The sequence below is a fragment of the Leucopleurus acutus genome (genome assembly GCF_964270905.1).
Source record: "Leucopleurus acutus genome assembly, chromosome: 4".
Taxonomy (NCBI): domain Eukaryota; kingdom Metazoa; phylum Chordata; class Mammalia; order Artiodactyla; family Delphinidae; genus Leucopleurus; species Leucopleurus acutus.
In genome coordinates this window covers 82,913,082-82,933,244 of record NC_139146.1, presented here as the reverse complement: position 1 = coordinate 82,933,244, position 20,163 = coordinate 82,913,082, and the positions used below count along the sequence as shown (strand labels likewise).

Genomic DNA, 20,163 nt, shown 5'->3' with positions numbered 1-20,163 from the left:
AGTAATCTAGAAAATGGAAATTAAAATTGCAGTCAAAAAACATTTTACACATATTGTGTTGGAAAAAATGAGGCTGGTGATAATATCAAGTGCAGAAAAGCTTGTAGGGCAAAGGAAATTTTATGCACTCTACTGAAAGTTTATGCAACAACTTTGGAAAACAATTTTTATTTCCCAATACAATTGAACATGTATGCACATGTACTTCTGGGTGTGCAGCACAGCTAATGTGTGTACCAAAGTCATGTTCTTACATTTTTGCTGCAGAATTGTTTGCAAAATAAAAAATTGCAAACAAAAACCCTGACAAACATATAATAAAAAATTATGTACAATCATAATTAAATAAATTTTACTATATGCCAAAACATGGAACGATATGATCTGACCATGTCATGTCTAATGATTGGTGACTATATTCTTCTATTGGAATCCCCTCTCACTGCATGCATGAATATATCTAAGTTTCAAAGAGTATATTTGGGAGAAAATACAAATCACAGAAGACTGAGCACTGCTTATATAGATATCAAAAATTGGTTCTCAAAACCCCAAACAATACTATGTTTTTTTAGGAATAAATAAGCCAAAATTAAGGAAAGGGTTAACTGAAAGAGAAAGCAAGACGATTTTGTGGAGGGGCATAAAAAGAACTTTAAATATTATTTTTTAATTCTATGCCATGATACTTCAGTTTTGTTTTTTTAATAGACTTTAAAGTTATATTATGTGGAGCATTTTGTACTCACAATACATTTCAGAAATAAAATGATTGAAACTCAAATGTACAATCACATGTTTATGTATATTTTCTTTTATATAGACACAGTACCCACTACACCTATATAAACATGCACAAACACAAAGATTGGAGCCTATTAGGGTTAAGGTTTTAATATATTTCTCCATCATACAAGGAAACCTCCATTTTGCTTATAAATATTTTCGTTTATCTTCATATTTTCTCCTGAACAAACTTTTGGGTTGAAATACTTTGTATCAGACAGTCATTTAAATTTTCCTCAGAAGACTTGGAGTCAAGCCCAGATGTGCCCTTTTTATAACTTTGTCAAATTGCTTAACCACCAGTTAAGGTTTTGCTGTACCCAGTTCTATTTAATGAAAATTTAAAAACCTTTAAAAGCACACACACAAAAAAACCCTATCACACATGATTGTTTTGAGGAGCAGCTAAGATTATTAGAAAGTGTATGAGTGGCATTACACAAAATGTGATAATTTATTTGCTGTTTGTTTTCCAAAATCAACCTGTATGCTTTTCTGAAGTACAAATTGAAGTAGTATTAATGTAATTTGAATCAAGAATATAGTTGGTTCTTCTCTGTTCTTCTATAATAAAAGCAAACATTATCTCATAGCAAATGACTTATTTGCTAAACTAATGATGACACAATTCAAATAACTCAGTGTGCCAGGAGCTATTCCACACAATGGAGTTTTCAACATCCAACATGACCTGCCACAAACAGTATAAGATTATGACTAATGATAGTGCCAGAGAACTATTAAAAATGTCAATTTATTTGTTTCATGTTGGCATTGGATCTTCAATTAAAGTATGTAATTTTTTTTTTTTTTTTTTTTTTTTTTTTTTTTGCGGTACGCGGGCCTCTCACTGCTGTGGCCTCTCCCGTTGCGGAGCACAGGCTCCAGACGCGCAGGCCCAGAGGCCATGGCTCACGGGCCCAGCCGCTCCGCGGCATGTGGGATCGTCCCGGACCGGGGCACGAACCCGCGTCCCCTGCATCGGCAGGCAGACTCTCAACCACTGCGCCACCAGGGAAGCCCAAAGTATGTAATTATTAAGTAGAAAATCAAACAAAATTATTTTTCAATTTTTCAAAAATATGCATTCAGTGAAACGAATGTACAATCAAATATGATGATTCAACTGTATTTTAAAATGAGCTTAGTTTTTTTCTTAATCAGATTTGAACTAGAAGAGTAAGATCCTATAACTTTGAAGTGTCTTTCCTGAAACCTCTTCAGACATAGAATTTACAAATTTATTACAAACAGTATAAATGTATATTAATTGCTTTAGTAATCTAAAGAGCATATCTTAAAAATTAGCCAGACTTTATAACAAGTTGAAATGAAAAGTGGTATAGAGTGAATATGTGAGTCTGAGCAGCATGCATGTGTGATAAATATGTTGTTTTACTGATGTAAAACTTTAACACTTTATGTAATGTAACACTAGTATGAACCATAAATCCATTACAGGCTGAGCACATAAGGGAAAGTAACATTTAAGAGAAAACCCCAAATCTGAATCTACTGAAGCAGCCATCAGTACACATTAGTTTTTACCCTAAAAATATATTGTCGCTCTGCAAAAGGTAAGCAGTCATTTTTTTAGTGCTGTGGGAAAAGTTTGTGTTCCTTATTATGCCAGGTAGTGTATTTATTTTCCATTCTCTATTGATTCTAAATTTTCATGTCAATATTCTATTCAATATTATTCTTTATCAGAGTAACTGGATTAATAGATCATTTAGTTTTGCCAAACTAGTAAGCATTGATGTGGAGAATATGAAATACTGAATGACACAGGTTGATTTTTATGAGAAAAATGTATATTTAGAAATTTGACAAAGAATACTTTGTATAATTATGATGTGGATTAGGGGGAAATGAGAGGCTGTGAGATAGCACATTAAATAAAATATGCATAACTTTGTTTAAAGAACAATTTCATGATTACTAAAAACATTTTTTAAAGAATTGTGACGTATAAGCACTTTTAAAAAATTTAAACTGTTGCTGAACACATTAGCTAGCCAGTGTTTGTGTCTGTTCTCAAAACTGGGATGGTCTACATCCACTCTTTTTCTCACTTACTACATGGAAAATTCAAGATATCTATTTAGATTGGCAACTAAGAAATATTACTTATTCTATAGTATACTTGCATAATGTAGTCTACCTGAAGAAACAAGAAAAGAAATCCTAGAAATTCTTCTAAGAAAAGCTTCTGGTCTAAACATTTTTCTAAATGCAGAGGCAAATACATGTATATTTACATATACATACATTATTGTGTATCTTGTACATTTTGGTTTTGATAGCTACAAAACTACTAAATCTTAAGACTACTTTCAGCTACAATGATCTGCAGTACATTTAGACTGTCTGCTTTGCTTCATGTTTAACTTATTCAAGATACATTTAATAAATATTTTTCTTATACCTACTATATGCCTGACAATTATTCCTGGTGTTGAATATACAATGGTAAACAAACAGATTACTTCTTACTCTGTGGAGCTTATATTCTAGTGGAAGTAGGAGGAGAATATTTAAGATACATTCTTAATGTGTCAAATGATGATATGTGCTCAGAAGAAATGATGGAGGATAAGGACCCAGACTTGTGGCCAATAGAGACAGAATGGTTAAGAACATTCTCTTTAAAATGATGATATTTAAGCAGAGACCTGGAAAAAAATTTTAAGTGGCCTTGCAAATTATCTGAGTAATTGGACTCCAAGGAGAGTGAAGACAAGTTGCAAATCTCAGGGGAGAGATGCTTGATGTTTTCCAGAAACAGCTGAACCAGAGTGATGGAGCAGAGTGAGCAAAGAGAACAGTGGGAAAAGACAAGAGATTGGGGCTCCAGCAGTACAAGACTCTGCAGTGTACATTATCTTTGCGTTTACTTTTTAGGGAGATGATAAGATAGATTTGGTTTACTCAGGGCTTGGCTTTTGAGAAACAAGATTAGAAGAAGGAATAGGAGTTTGGAGGCTATTGCCATATTCAAAATGAGAGATGATGATGTCTTGAGCGATATGACGTCTTCACAGCATTTTCTGTGAAGGTTGTGAAAATGCTCAGATTCCAGCTATTTTTAAACAATAAACTCAACAGCATTTGCTGTTGGACTGGCTATGGGTTGTGAGAAAGGAGAGAGAGAAGGTTGATACATGAATGCTGGTCAGAAAAACTAGACTTGCCATTTACTGAAATGTAAATGACTGCAGGGAGAATGTTTGTTGGAGAAAATCAGGATTTTCAAATTTTGTTTTGTTTTTAGACATGCCATACTTGAGATGTCTCTTAGATTATTTATCCACATGAGATATAAGTAAGTAATTGGACATGGGAGTGTGGTGTTTATGGTACAGACCAGAGCTGGAGCTGTGATTTTTTTCCCCATGCATAGGCTGCATTTAAAAGTATATGACTTCCTGAGAATCCATTGCTCACTATTCCACTTTCTTCATGCCTTTGCTCAAATACCACCTACCCAACTTTTCTTAGCACTGATTTATTTTTCTCCTTAATATTTACCACCTTCTACTACACTATATAATTTGCTGTATATTACAGGTCTCTCTACCCAACAGAATGTGCACTCCAGGAGGCAGGCTGTTTGTTTATTTTGTTCATTGCTATATCTCTACCTGTTGAAGCAGGCCATCAAAACGATGTGACCACCAATTGACCCGTGAGCTGGACCTGGGCAATTGGAGGCTCCCCACCCCCTCCTTGTCCTTTGAATATGCTTTCAGCTTGCCTTCCCTGCTCCCAGAAGCTGCTCCAAGCATGCAGCCTTGAAATAGAAATGTGAAGCTATCCATACTGGTATGTGACTGTGACTGAACCCAGTTAGGCTCTAAATAAACTTTTAAGGTTCTGGTGGGCAGGTGAAGAAATCTACTTGTCTTTTGGCTGCCCAAGACAAACCTCATAAGTAAATTCCCTTGCTTTTTAAAAGTTACCCCTGCCAATCTGGAGTGGCTACCTTTTTCTTAGGTTTCTCCCTACCCTCTGTGTAAGGGGGCCAGTTTCAGACAATACCCAGAAAGATCCGAGGAGTTTTTGAAGTAACACTATCACACAGCATAGTGTCTGGAACGTAGCAGATGCTAAGTGAATATTTGTTGATTAAAGAAAAAGCCATAAAACAGAATAGTATTATTTAGAGAGTGATTGTTATGTGGAGAAAGCAAGAGTTTTGGGACTAACATAAGGGAAGAGCAGCAGCATTTAGGGGTTCAGGAGGAATTCTAGAAAGAAATCCTTGGGAGACTATGCAAGTGATAAAGAAAGAATGAGGGGAGATGGAGTCTCAGAGGTCAAAGGCTGAAAATGTTTTAGAGATTGTGACTTAGTCGGTTAAACACTGCAGACTGGTTTGAAAACTGAAGACAGAATTAAAAATTTGATTTGTAAGAAGAGGAAAGGAAATGGGACAAGGATTTCAGATAAAATTTGTAAGCGTTTCTATATAGAGAGGAACATAGAAATAAAGGGGAACTAGATGGAAGAAGACATGGGGTAAAGAGAAGTTGTTTATTTTTTAATATCAGTGATATTATGACATTTATAAGCTAATATTAATGATACTGTAAGAAGAATTAAAACTGGTGATACAGAAAACAAAGGACAAATTGCTGGAACAATGTTCTTAACCAGCAAAAGGAAATGGGAATTTGTGTACAATTGGAGGCTCTGTCCTTAGGTGGGAGAAGGTCAGTCTTGTAATATGAGTGCAAAGAAGTAGGAATATATGGGCACAGAGGCAGGTTTATTGACAGATGTGGAACTTGTCTTACCACTGCTTATATTTTCTTATTGGTATGTGAAGAAAATTCAACAGCTGAGAGAGAGAAGGGTGGGGTAAAAGTGCTAGAAGAATAAGAAAATGAGAAAGTTCCAGACACTCAGATATGTCCAGTTAAATACAGATGGGTCAGGAGTGGGTGGCAAAATGTACGGATTAGCCCTTTCCAAACAAAGTCTCTTACTATACATATTGAGCAGAAGAGAAATGATTTTATAACACATAATCTTCTGTTAACTTTTATTATTAAGAACACATTTTATACATAGTTTTATATATATGAATATTATCACATTTACATATATACACATATGCACTTCCCTTTTTCATTAGCATTTAACCTTTAAAAATTTTAGTTTAATTTTCAGTAATGTATTCAGTTTAAGTGCTTTTAAGGTCGACAGGCATAATAATAAGATTTATTAACAAGAAAGTTAATAGACATAATACTGGTTTGTTACATAAACTTGAATAGATGTAAAATAATGTTAACAGACACATACTTGTTTATAGAAAGATTTTAAATTGTGTTATATCAATCAGAAGTGAAATAATAAGCACATTAATATTCATCACTTAGCTGATGACCTATGTGATATTTAGAACCAACTTTAGAGTGTTTATAAAATCATCCTGCAGATTTACTATTTACAAACAGAAGAAAAGAGTCAAGAGAAATAACTAAATTAGAAGAAAAACAATTTATGGCATTTTTCACAGTTCCTGGTATAAGGTATTGGTGCAATGTAAATTTCATAGTAATTTTATGGTAATCACTCATTTCTATACTTTATTCTAAAGTGCCCATTATGTGTAGACTCCACTAAAATATAAATGATGTAATGTCATAACAGTGAAACTCATTGCTCTGAAGACAAGCCAGGAAACAAAGCTACTAATACACTTACTAGGAGGTTAAAAATTGCAAGATGCCATGGATACCTGGAGGAAAACTCCAGATCCCTACTATTTTTTTCCATTTAATCTCATTGCAAATGAGAAATACATTTTAAATTAAAAGTTTGTAGCCTTATATATTTATTCTTCATCTCTTTTGAGTCATATAGTTTGAGCCTTTTTCATTTATACCAGAAGTACTTCTTATTTTTAAGTAGTTACAAGGTTAAAGAGTAACAATAATAATATAAAGAACATCCTTAACGAAGATTTACCATTTTTTGACTTGTAATAAATACATTTTATTTTCCTAAAACTATTTGAGATTTAGTTCCAAACATCAAGGCGCTTTCTTCCTATATAATTCAGCATTTATTTCCCAAGTACACTTTCTTACATAATTATGTTAAAAATTATTCAACTTAGAACATTAACTATTTTTACAAAGATATTATTTAATATACAGTTCAATGTGTCTTCATTTATCTCAGATTCATCCTTTATAGCATTACACTAATATCTACCTTATCCTGCATCCAATTGAGAAGTAAATACTAATTATTTTTCATGTTTCTTTAGTTTTTCTTCATCTGAAACAGCTATTTAGTAATTATTTTACATTGTAATTTTGAGGAATTTAGTTCAGATGTCTTATTTATTTTTATCTGATATTTCTTTATGATTAAAGTGAACAATTATTTATGGAAAGAGTACTACAGAATTAATATAGCCTTCTCAGTATATCATATCAGGAGATACAAGATATCAGTTTATGGTATTTTGTTGATGTTAATATAGATCACTTATGGTGATGGCTCCCAGATTTCTTCAATGAAACATTACCGCTTTCCCTCTTTAATCTGTGATTATTTGATAGACACGTTGAAACTATGTAAATATCATGTTTTATTGTCCATTGAAGATTCTTGCCAGAAAAATTTTAATATGATGATAGCAAAATGGTGTTTTTGTGGTTCTGTTATTCCTTATTACTTGATATTCTACTGTAAAGAATTGTCATTCTTCACTATTTATGTAATTGCATAGACCAATAAGTAAGGAGATACAATAAAAATCCTGAATTTTATATCTTTCTGATATATGATATTGCTTAATTCATCTATTTTCAGTACATTCTACCAGGAGACAGAAATGGCAGAGTTTGAGTATGACTCTTCTGTTTTCTTTTCTTTTCTTTTCTTTTTTTTTTTTTACTGAGGTACAGTTGCTTTACAATATTGTGTTAGTTTCACTGTACAGCAAAGAATCAGCTATACATATACGTATATCCCCTCTTTTATGGTTTTCCTTCCTATTTAGGTCACCACAGAGCATTGAGTAGAGTTCCCTGTGCTATACAGTTAGTTCTCATTAGTTATCTATTTTATACATAGTAGTGTATATATGTCAATCCCAATCTCCCAATCCATCCCACCTCCTCCTTCCCCCCTTGATATCCATACATTGTTCTCTACAGAGTATGACTATTCTTGACTGGATGTTTCTTTGCTAATATAATCAAAGGAATATTCTGGTCCCACATACAATCTAACCCAATATTGATATTCACTGTACTTATTAACATAAAACTATATCTTACCCATTATTTTATACCATCTTAAGCATAATTTTTATATTGTCATTCATTTGTACATTCATTAAATTTTTTTGAGCACCTTCTATACTACACACTAGGTATTGTGCTGTATCCTTTCAAAAACAGGTTAAGATAAATACTGATATTTAAAGAAAATACAATTCCTTTAGAGAAACTGCATAATATACCAAATCAAAAGACAAAATAACATGGCTCTGAGTATGCTGCAGTTTAATTTCATTATATAGTAAACAGAAGGATCCTGTGATGGCCTATTTTAGTCCTTAAGAAAATTGTGTAACTCTAGATATCACTATGGCTCAAGTACATTCCAGAATGGCTAGGATGTAGGAATGGCAGGAAAACCGACTCATGCATCAAGTTTAGAGTGAATTGAAGTCAGAGAAGCATAAGCCTATATATATGTCAAGGGACATTATGTTTGTTATTTCGTTAAGAGCAAGCTCCCCAAAGAGCAGCACCAATTGTTCTAAGATATCACACACACACACACACACACACACACACACATGCATTTGTAAGCACAGATATACTCACACATAGATGATATTGTGTGTTTGCCATTGCAAAATGTGTGTTGATCATTTTTCAGCCACATTTATATTTTGATAGTGTATACATGTAGCTTATTGAATGACTTTAACTATGCAATGACAAATAATAGATCCCTACATACGTATTTAGCTCTGTATGTGTATGTATGTGGTCATAAAATGTGATGCTGGAAAGTGATTAAGAACTTGGACTGGTTTGTGACTATGCCACTTTCTTTTTTTTTCCTTTGCAGTACATGGGCCTCTCACTGTTGTGGCCTCTCCCGTTGCCAACGGGACACAGGCTCAACGGCCATGGCTCACGGGCCCAGCCGCTCTGCGGCATGTAGCATCCTCCCGGACCGGGGCATGAACCCGTGTCCCCTGCATCAGCAGGCGGACTCTCAACCACTGCGCCACCAGGGAAGCCCTATGCCACTTTTTGACTATTCACTTTGGTGAAGTTACTTAAATTCTCCGTGACTCTTTCTGCATCTATAATAAAAACTATATAATACAGTTGCTATGTGGATAAGCACTGAGTATATTGCCTGAACCATAATATGCCTCACATGGTCACTGACTATTATTCTGTGAATACCAAATACTTCACTACAAGCATAACTTCTGCTGTTTTCTAAATAGATTATGCAAATCTTGTGGCATAAAATGTATAAAAATGAAAACAACATTACAACTCCAGAGAATCACCAGACAAGATAATGTTTCAAATAGTGCTAGTCAACCTCTCTCCCTCAACTTGAAAATGCACCTCAAACATCTCAGGTCATGCTACTTAAATTATTTGAAATGTGCATGAAAAATCTAAATAAAAATAATATTACTGACTTTTAAATTATGAGGATGAAGAGTTAATACCCTCACTCTGTTTGTACTGTCTCATTCTTATCTTTCTGATGTTTTTAAGTTTTCTTGAATATCTATGAAACCAAAAAATGTGCTGGCCTCAATCCCCCAAGCCCAATGAAGAAAGAAGCTGTACATAATACAGCTGAGTTCTTATTACTCAAATGGAAAACTTTTTGTTTGACCATGATTTCCTCACAACTTACCAAAGTAGAGATAAAACTGCCTAGAAAGTGTATGTGTTTGTTTCTAAATATATATAGACCCCGAGTATTTGGATTTTTTTTTTCAAGTTTTTCTTTCAACATTGAGAAAGAAACTCTATAGTCCATACAGGAGGAGGAATAGGCATGGCCTCAGCTCCCAAAATAAAGGACAGCACTTGCCAACACACATCAGAGAACAACTGCAATCGCATGGCAGACTCTGGGAAGGGCAAGCCTGAATGTCTGGAAACTCTCCAGGGATGAATCAGAGAACACAGGAGAGGGCATAGCCAACTGCCTTAATGAAAACATTGTGTGCAATCAAGGATAAATGAAGAAGGCAGAGCTGAGTTAAAGACTGAGATTAAATGGTTTGTGGTGAGTTTGTAATTTATGTAAATGGCCCAAAGAAAACATTTTGGTAAATACTGAACTCAAAATTAAAAAAAAAAACAGAGACAAGTTAAATAGAAATACATGGTCTGCTTGAAACTGAATATGAAGTAAGTTCCTCCTCCTTTTTACTTTTACTTTTCTACAGATATTTTAATTTTACAAGAAACTTGAACCTTGTACACACAAGATGAGACTATGCTTTCCTCAATTTAAAACAATGATTAAATCTCTGTTCAATTGATTCACTTTTCAGGAAACCATTTAGTTCACCATAGTCTTAGTGAAATACAGAGACTTCCATTCCAGTCTAATTTATTAATTACTAATAATGTATAGGATTTCACGGTTCATTTTCACAAACATTATTTTAACGGTACAATAACTTTGTGAGGGCAAGACTACTATGCAGATCTTATTTCTATTTGTATTTTTTATTACAGCTGATTTTAAACAGGAAACAAACTTATAAATATTACTTGGATATTATAGTTCGAAGTACCATTAGATATCATTCTGAGCGTGCGTTCATTTTATGAATGATACAACCAGTATTAAGAGAGATTTCCCAGTTTATCCAGTATCACACAGCAGACATTGGCAGAGTTAGACCAAGAATCTACAGCTCTGAATTTAACTCCAGAGTTCTTTCCCCTACGTTTCAGTCTTTTTAGATAGAACAACTATTATTTATCTATAATCTGAATTAATTTATTCATCATTATTTCTTATTGATGACTGTTTTAGACCAACTATCCTAATGTTGGTCAAAAATGTAAAACTGAAACTTTGTCATGGTAAGAACACCTGTTTCTCTCTTAATCCTTTCCTTTATTACAAGTAATTTATTTCATATAACCAAAATAAATACTCAATTATTATATAAAATGTTTCAATGATTATCTATTAGTTCAAATGTTAACATCAGTGGTTTTAACCACTTAGAAGTTTCAGGACTTTAAGAACCTTGTGTAATAAATCAGGATATAAAATATTCTTTTGGGAAAACTCATATCCTCTGGAGACTCAGAAAATAATTTATTTTCATATTAGTGAAATCCTTTCTATCTGCCTTTAGCCTGCCTATTCAGAGCCCATTTCATAGTTCATTGGTGTCATTAAAATTGAGAAAATTAGAGAAAAAAATAAGACTATATAAACTTTATAGAGGAAGAGGTTGATAAATATACTTGCAGATATTTTAAGGAGTCAATTGAACTAGGTTAGAAATCTGTCCACCCATCAGTGTGGTAATTATGAGTAAATTTCACTTTCCAGTGACTGTAACCATTTAGATTTAGAAAAGTAGAGAAGAGGAATAATCTGAATGCTTGAGTAGGGTGATGGGAAAGAAAAGCATAGATCTGATTTTGGGAGGTATAAATCTGATTTTGCAAACCAACACTGAAAATGTATGTTGTATGTGTATATTGAACACCCTCCATTTTTCAGAAACTTCTCTATTTACTTTATATGCATTGTCTGACTATATATCATAAGAGTCTTGCAAAATGCATAATGTTATCAAAATGTGACTGCTAATGGAAAGCTTGACATCACATAGCTATTTAAATATTACAAGGAACTTCTTGAACCCATACTATTTCTACTAAATATGTTATTTGCTAGACACATATTACTTGCTTATATATTTGCCTAGGTCCAAGTACAGTATGATTTGATGTTTATTTTAATATTCTGCTCCCACCTTAACTTCCTAAAATCGAATTCTTTGTACCTTATATATAAAATTTTCTTATGAACATTGACCAAAAAATATCCATGACAAGTGGTTGGTCTTTGGCTTCCTATTTCTTTCTTTTTCACCCAATTAACTCCAGGTTTAGTGTCTTTGAGGATTTACTCAGGAGACAGTACAGATTAAAGACATAGGTCTTATCATGAAGTTCTTTCTATTATCAAAGGAGTCCAGTGACTACCTTATTGTGATGTCATTGATTAGTATCTCAACTTAAAGAGGAAAATTTATTCACATGATGATTTATTCATTCAACAAACAATGTTGAGGACTTAGTATATGCCAGGAATTATACTATGCCTTGAAGGTAGAGTGATGGACAAAATTAGATCTGATCTTTGCCTCATGAATTTTATGCTGTGGTGGTTAAATATCACAAATATGTTTGGATAATTACAATCTCCATTACTTGACTAAAGTATCAACAAAAAATGTAAATACAGAGAAATGAACTACTCTCTAGAAAAATGGCTGAGAACAATTTATCCAATGATGGGCATAATGTCCTTTCTTTTTACATCTTTGTCATTGATTCATAGCAAAAGTGTATCAATTCTGTAAATTCCCAATATTATAATTTTATAAGAATATTCATTGTTAACATGGAGATGTTCAAATTTAAGAGACTATGAATTAGAAAATACACAATGCAATTTTGGAAATACATGGCATATCTATCATAAAAACTGAACTAAGAAACAGAAGACCCTCAATATTGAAGAAGAACAAAGTCGGAGGGCCAACATTACCAGACATTAAGACTTATTATGAAGTTACCATAATAAGGATGATGTGGTGTTGGCAAAAGAGTAGACAGATAGATCAGTGGAACAGAATAGACAGCCTAGAAATAGACCCACACAAGTATAATCAAGCAATTATAGGCAGGTCAATGGAGAAAGGATAGTCTTTCCAACAAATGGTACTGGGACAGCTCGAAACCCACATGCAAAAAGAAAATAAATCTATTCACAGACCTTTTATCTTTCACATACATTAACTCAAAATGGATCATAGACATAAATGTAAAATGCAAAACAATACAATTTATAGAAAACAACACACCAAAAGCCCAGTCCATGAATGAGAAAAAGTGGTAAGTTGGAGTCATTAAAATTTAAAACCCTTGCTCTGCAAAAGATACTCTTAAGAGAATTAGAAAACAAGACAAACAGGTAGAAGGGATGTGGAAAACACATATATGATAAAGGACTTATATCCAAAATACAAAAGAACTCTCAAAAATCAACAGCAGGGGAAAAAAAAGCAATTACAATATGGACAAGAGATCTGGACAGACACCTCACCAAAGATGTACAGATGGCAAATAAGCATAAGAAAAGATGCTCTACATCATTTTTCATTAGAGAATTGCATATTTAAACAATGAGATACCACAACACACTTATTAGAATGGCCAAATTCCAGCAACAGTGATAATACCAAACATTGTGGAGGATGTGGCGCAACAGGAACTCTCATTCACTGCTGGTAGGAATGCAAAATGGTACAACCATTTTGGAAGGCAGTCTGACAGTTTCATACAAAGCTAAACATAGGCCTACCGTTCAATTAAGCAATCACACTCTCAGTTCTTTACCCAAATAAATTGAAATTATACTCATACATAAACCTGAACACAAATGTTCATGGCAACAACGAAGATGTCCTTCAATAGATGAATGAATAAGTAAACTGTGGTACATTCATATAATGGGGTATTATTCAGTGATTTTTAAAAAAGCTCTAATTTTAAATGCATATTGTTAAGTGAAAGAAGCCAGTCTGAAAACATTACATACTGTATGATTCCAACTAATGATATTCTGGAAAAGGCAAAACTACAAAGACAGTAAAAATATCAGTGTTTGCCATGAATTCAGAAGGAGTGCAGAGAGGGATGAAAAGGTAGAGCACAGGACATTCTCAGGTCAGTGAAACTATTCTGTATGATGCTATCATGGTGGATACATGAATTTATCCATTTGTCAAAAGTCATAGAACTTTAGTTTAGTCCTAAAACACCAAGACTAAACTCTAAAATGAAGTATGGACTTTAATTCATAAATATCTATCAATATTGTTTCATCAATTGTAACAAATGTTTTCACATTAATGCAAGATATTAATAATAGGATGTATAGTGTATTGGGAAGGAAGAGAATAAATATATGGAAACTCCACATTTTTAACTGCCCAATTTTTGTTTGAACTAAAACTGCTCTAAAAATGTCTATTAATTATTTTTAATGATCTCATAAGAAGTAGCACTTCAAATGGAAAATAAATTGAAATGATATGCTTTCTGTCAAAAAAATGAAAAATATGAGGATAAAGAAAAATGATATTGTAAGCCCCCCTCTTCACGTTTTACTGTAAGTAAATGCAATTGGAATAAAGATTCCTGTTTTATGCTACATTGTTTTATAATAATTTTCTATTATAAATATATTTAAACTGCAATCTAGTTTAAAGTGGTATGCCAGGTCTAGTATTAAACAAATAGTAATTCATGGTATTAATTTCATTATGATGTATTTAGCAATAATCTTAAAAGAACACCTTAGCATATATAAAACATTTTATTTTTAAAGCTACTTCAAAATACAAAATGAAACAATAAATAGCACAATATCTGAAATGTTTTTTATTCTCTTCCAAAATTTTTAACTTAGGTGACCAGCAGACAAAAATCTACAATTTTCTCCTTTTAAATAATGCCATTTTTTTTGCATGTGTCAGTATATGTTTACTTCATACCTTTTACTTTAGAATAATTTTACAAAAACATTGAAAAGGAAGTTTTTTGTGTAGTTTTTACTGTTTCCCCTATCTTAACATCTTGCATAACCTTGATCAAAACTCAGAAATTAATATTGGTATAATACCATTAATTAAACTTCAGATGTTATTCTTATTTTACTGGATTCTCTATTCATTTATTTTCTCTTCCAGAAAACAATCAGGATACCACATTGCATTTTTATTCATGTCTTTACATAGTCTCTTTTGATCTGCCACAGTATCTCAATTTTTCCTCATTTTTTATATTCTTGACAGTTTGAGAGAATATTAGGTATTTTTGTAGAACATCCCTCAATTTGTGTTTGTCTGATATTTTCTCATGGTTAGACTGAGGTAATAAACTTTTGGAAGAATACCCCAGAGGTGAAGTGCCCTCACCTCATGATATCAGTTGGTACATGATATCAGCATGACTCTTCGTGGTGATATTAGACTTGGCCTCTAGGTTAAAATGCTGTTTGCCTGCCAGGTTTTTCCACCATAAAGCTTCTATTTTCCACTTCCATTCATTGTGTTACTTAAATGAAACCCACATTCAAGGGGAGATTTTTATATATAATTTGCAATTCTTGTATATGAAAATTTCACCCCTTGTCCCAATTTATCTATTATTTATTCAATCACTTATTTATAACAGTATGGACTCACAGATATTTACACTGTTCTTTGAGTTAGAATATATTATCATCAGTATTTATGTTCTTACTTGAATTATTCCAGTGTTGGCAATGGGAGCTCTTGCAGTTTGGCACCTGTGTCCTTCAACTATTCTCTTCTTTTTTTTTTTAAATAGAAACTATCTCTGAAGATTATATTATATGGGTTGCACAGTTATGTTACCTTGCTATAATGTGCTAGTAGTTTACCTCAGCATGCAATTAATTTACATCATTCTGCCTACACCGTTAAGATACATTTATTGTTCGATTATTTATTAGTTGATTATTTGTTTAATACATATGTATTAGGCACCTGCTGTGTGCCAGACACTGTTCTGAGCACTGTGGATAGATTAGAGAATGAGATCAGAGATATTAAAAAACGCTGATGGGGCTTCCCTGGTGGCTCAGTGGTGAGAGTCCGCCTGCCGATGCAGGGGACACGGGTTCGTGCTCCGGTCCGGGAAGATCCCACATGCTGCGGAGCGGCTGGGCCCGTGAGCCATGGCCACTGAGCCTGCGCGTCCGGAGCCTGTGCTCCGCAATGGGAGAGGCCACAACAGTGAGAGGTCCGCGTACCGCAAAAAAAAAAAAAAATGCTGATGATGCAGAGCCTTGTAGACGTTTACAGAGAAATTTGGCTTTTTCATTACATAAAATAGGAATCCCCAAACAGTGCGTTAAGCAGATAATTGCATTACCTGTTTTAATATAAGGATTGATCACTAGCGGCTGCCTTATAAAGAGACTATAAATTGAACAATATTGACAAAGGGAGATCAGTTTGGAAAAGCAATACAGGTGAGATTGATGCTTTGAAGTTAGCTATGGAGATGGTGACAAGATTGTGTTCTGGATTTCTGATGGATTAGATCTTAGGTGTGGGAGAAAGGGAAATGTTAAGGGTAATCCCAAGTTTAAAGTCCTGAACAACTGGGGTGATAAAATTGACAGTGTGTGTGTGTGTGTGTGTGTGTGTGTGTGCGCGTGCGCATGCAAATATATATACACATACATCCCTGTCTTCTATTTTTAATAATAAATATTGAGTGTGCTGGTGGTCTAGAGTAGGAAAATGATAACTGAACAATGTGTAAGTGAATCTCCAGCACATAATGTGTAGTCCAAATTTTTAAAACTACATTATTTTATTTAATTATAAAAGTAAAGATTAGTTTAATGTAGATATTTAGATTTCCCCATCTACTGTTGTAGCCATTTCCCTTTTCATGTTTTCATTGAAAATAACATCCCAGAATATTTTCCTGTAATATTCCTTTGAATCAGTGACACTGCAGTTTGGATTTTTGTCAGTTGTTTCTTCATCAGATTTACAGGTCTCAGAGTACCAGGAATCTTTCACAAACCCTTCTTTCTAATTTATCACTTTTCAGTGTTCATTCTGAGATTATTTGAATTTGCCATAACCTAGTTTTGTGATAAATGTGATGTTTAGTACTGATTTTGTATATAAACTTAATGATCTCCTTATGATGTAATGTGCATAAAAATGTTAAAATAAGGTTTACTTCCTTTTCCTTAAATTATAAAGTTCCTCTCTATATATTCCAATCTCATAGATGATTTGCCAATTTTCTACTCCCTGTATGGAATGAAGAACTTGTCTGCTTTCTATAAGATGTATATGTGTGCATTCAAAACATGGCACAAATCTTTATCCTAGGCAGCATTTACCAAAAAATGTTGTTATGTAATAATGTACTAGGTATTTTAAAATCTAACTATAAGATAGCAATAAGCTAATTTTAAATACATCTACATGTGAATGTGTGAATAATAATATATGTGTTTAAAGATTAGTGTATCCAGAATTCAGAGATAAAACTCTTGTCTATTCTTATCTTACTTTGGAATTTCAGATACTACTGGCCATATTAAGAAGCAGAGATAAAAGGAGAAAGCTAGAAATAATTCCAATGCTGGTCAAGTAATCTACATTGCAGCAATTCACAATAGTGTGTTATATATAGAAAGAGATCAGTCATTGTTTTCAAGCCTGCTAAATAAAACTGAACTCTTGGAATTGCATGCCACTTGACCTTTCCAGGTTTCACCAGCAGTATTTAAATTGTTTGAAGGGAACACACTTGCAAGTGTCTCCTGTTGACAGGACAGATTCTCCTGGTAGTTCACACAATGTTCAAAAGGCACAAGTTCCTTGCTTCAGAACGCAAGAGAGAATTAACTTCCCCAGGAGCTACACGGTCCATGCTGAAGAATGACCTGAGAAATTTTCACTCTTTGTCGCAATTTATACTCTCAGCAGGCCCTCTAAGATCAACTCCAGCAGTTAAACATTCAAAAACTACTCACTTTGAGATTGAAATACTTGATGCTCAAACCAGAAAGCAGATATGTATTGTGGACAAGGTGAGTTTCATTTATTTATTTAAAATTCTCTTTTTTGCCCCAAAGATTACTGATCACTTGCTTAATGCTGATAAGGCAATACCAAAATGTATCTCTGGATTTTAATATTAATTTTAAGATGAGTGGGATGGATACTTTATAATATACTTTAAAGTATACTTTATATACTTTGTTTCAGTAGAAAATATTCACTGAATTTTCATACTCAATTTAAATGGTAGCTAATAATTATTAGGTTTTGGTTTTCCTCCTAACATTGGCCATTGGCAGCAGGTAAAATTTTAGTGCTCACCTTCTCAGCCTACATGACAAAAAGTCTTTCTATTCATGCGCTTCCTTGCATATTCAAATTTTCAGTCTTAATAGTGTTTGTAGAAAACAGCAAGCAAAAGGCCCCAAAGTTATTAAAAGTAATATTTAGCATATGTGATAAAATCTAGTCATTTGAAAATTATTTATAATTGATTTAACTGTCTTGAAATATAACCATTTCACTTTTTATGAAAAGTTAACTCATTTCAAAACTACAATGTTTAAGTTCCTAAAAAAAAAGTCTTGCTTAATATGCTATTCCTCTATATTCATATCACATATCAATGTTTCACTAAGGAAAGATAAGATATATACTTCCTAGGTTACAAAATTAAAAAAACAAATATATGTGTGTATTGTAGATATACATGTGTATGTACAATATTCCAGTCATTTTCAGTTTTCCTAAAGTTTGAAAAAACATTAGTATTTCAATTTATTATGAGAAAGATTGACATTTTTAATAAGACATATCTTTATTTTGCTTTACAGACAGGTTGAATAAGTTTTTTTCTGTTGTTCTAAAATTAAAGTTCAATCACTGATTCCATTTATCTATGCTCTAGCTGTGTTTCCGGATAAGAGGAAAAGAGAAGAAATTGTTTACTTGCTTTTAATTGCCAAGAAGATAATAATACTTTCTTATTTAGTAATTATAACACTATGACCAGCCTATTACTCGTGTAATATTAACTTTTATTTACATATGGAAATGAAAAATACAGACCTTTTACAAGTTCATGTAGGTCATATGTGGAAAATATGAAATTCAAAACCATTTCTTTGCAACTCTAAATCATATTCTTTTCTATAGTACCACTGGGGCCATGTATAAATGATAAATATGAATTATGTATAATAGACCTTTAAATTACAAACTTCAGGCATGTTACCATTTAAGTATCTCAGTAAAATGTATTTTTATATCATACAGGAATAAGACTTTTTTTAATTGAAGTATAGCTGATTTACAATGTTTTGTTAGTTTCAGGTATACAGCAATGTGAATCAGTTATACATATACATATATCCACTCTTTTTTATTTAGATTATTTTCCCATATAGGCCATTACAGAGTATTGAATAGAGTTCCCTGTGCTACAAAGCAGGTTCTTATTAGTTATCTATTTTATAAATAGTAGTGTGTATATGTCAATCCCAATCTCCCAATTTATCCCCCCATCTTATCCCCTGGTAACCATAAGTTTTTTTTCTACATCCATAGAATTTTAAAAATAAAATTATCATCCAGAGGTTGTTGATGTTTGCAGTTTCTCACTACTGAAAATTTAAAACTTAGAAGGAAAATACAATGAAATGAAGGGGAATAAAACAATAAGTGGAATAGATATTATACTGGTCAAGGATTTCCAAAGACCAAAATTCTAAAATGAGGCTGGTTGTGTCTTTTCTGATATGTGTCTAAATGTTGACACAAAATCTCTTTAAAGTAATGAGAAAATGTTGGGCTACTAAATATTTTCCTAGTACATTTAACATTTCTGTTTTTGAGATTTATTTGAAGCTAAGACATGGAGCTTTACATTTTTAGGTATTAATTAAACTGCACAAAATTTAAGCATGCAGAAAGCCATCATTCTTTCGAGGTAAGGATTTGGTTACACTTGAACTTTAAGAGTCCTGGTAATTGCATCTCCAGTGGCAAACCTTTAGGGAAACTCAGTAGACTAGCTAGAGATTAATTTTGGATTCCTCACAGACTTTATTGCACAATCAACACCATCTGATGTGCAACTTACTGCATCCAAATCTCTGACTTGTCAGCAGCACAAATTTTGTTTTGTCTTGTTTTAGCTTTGTAATTTAAAACTGTCTCATAAATAATATCTCATAATAGTGTCTCATAATAATGGCAAGACATTTAAAAGAAAAAATAATCTGGATTAGTTTACTTTTTTTTTTGCTTAATGATTGTAAACATGAGAAACATTTTGTTTGTTGTCCAATATATTGTATTTTTCTTGGACAAATTAACAGCTATATTAAGAGTAAGGTCATGTTAATTGCCTCTCATTAGACTTGGTTCTACCCAGTATACAAAAGAAGTGTTGCTTATAAATTAGTCCCTGTCTTTCAGTAACTATAATGTTATAAAGTAGTCAAGGTTGA

General features: G+C 32.9%; 1 protein-coding gene across 1 annotated transcript in view; it reads left to right on the top strand.

The window, feature by feature from the left end:
* Positions 1–17,487: 17,487 nt before the first annotated feature.
* TECRL (trans-2,3-enoyl-CoA reductase like) overlaps positions 17,488–20,163 on the top strand; it is a gene marked incomplete at both ends in the record, with an annotated part of 92,007 nt that continues 89,331 nt past the window's right edge. Inside the window, one exon of the mRNA XM_082837904.1 lies at positions 17,488–17,721. Coding sequence (XP_082694030.1) covers positions 17,488–17,721 — 234 coding nt within the window. The remainder of the gene's footprint in view (positions 17,722–20,163) is intronic.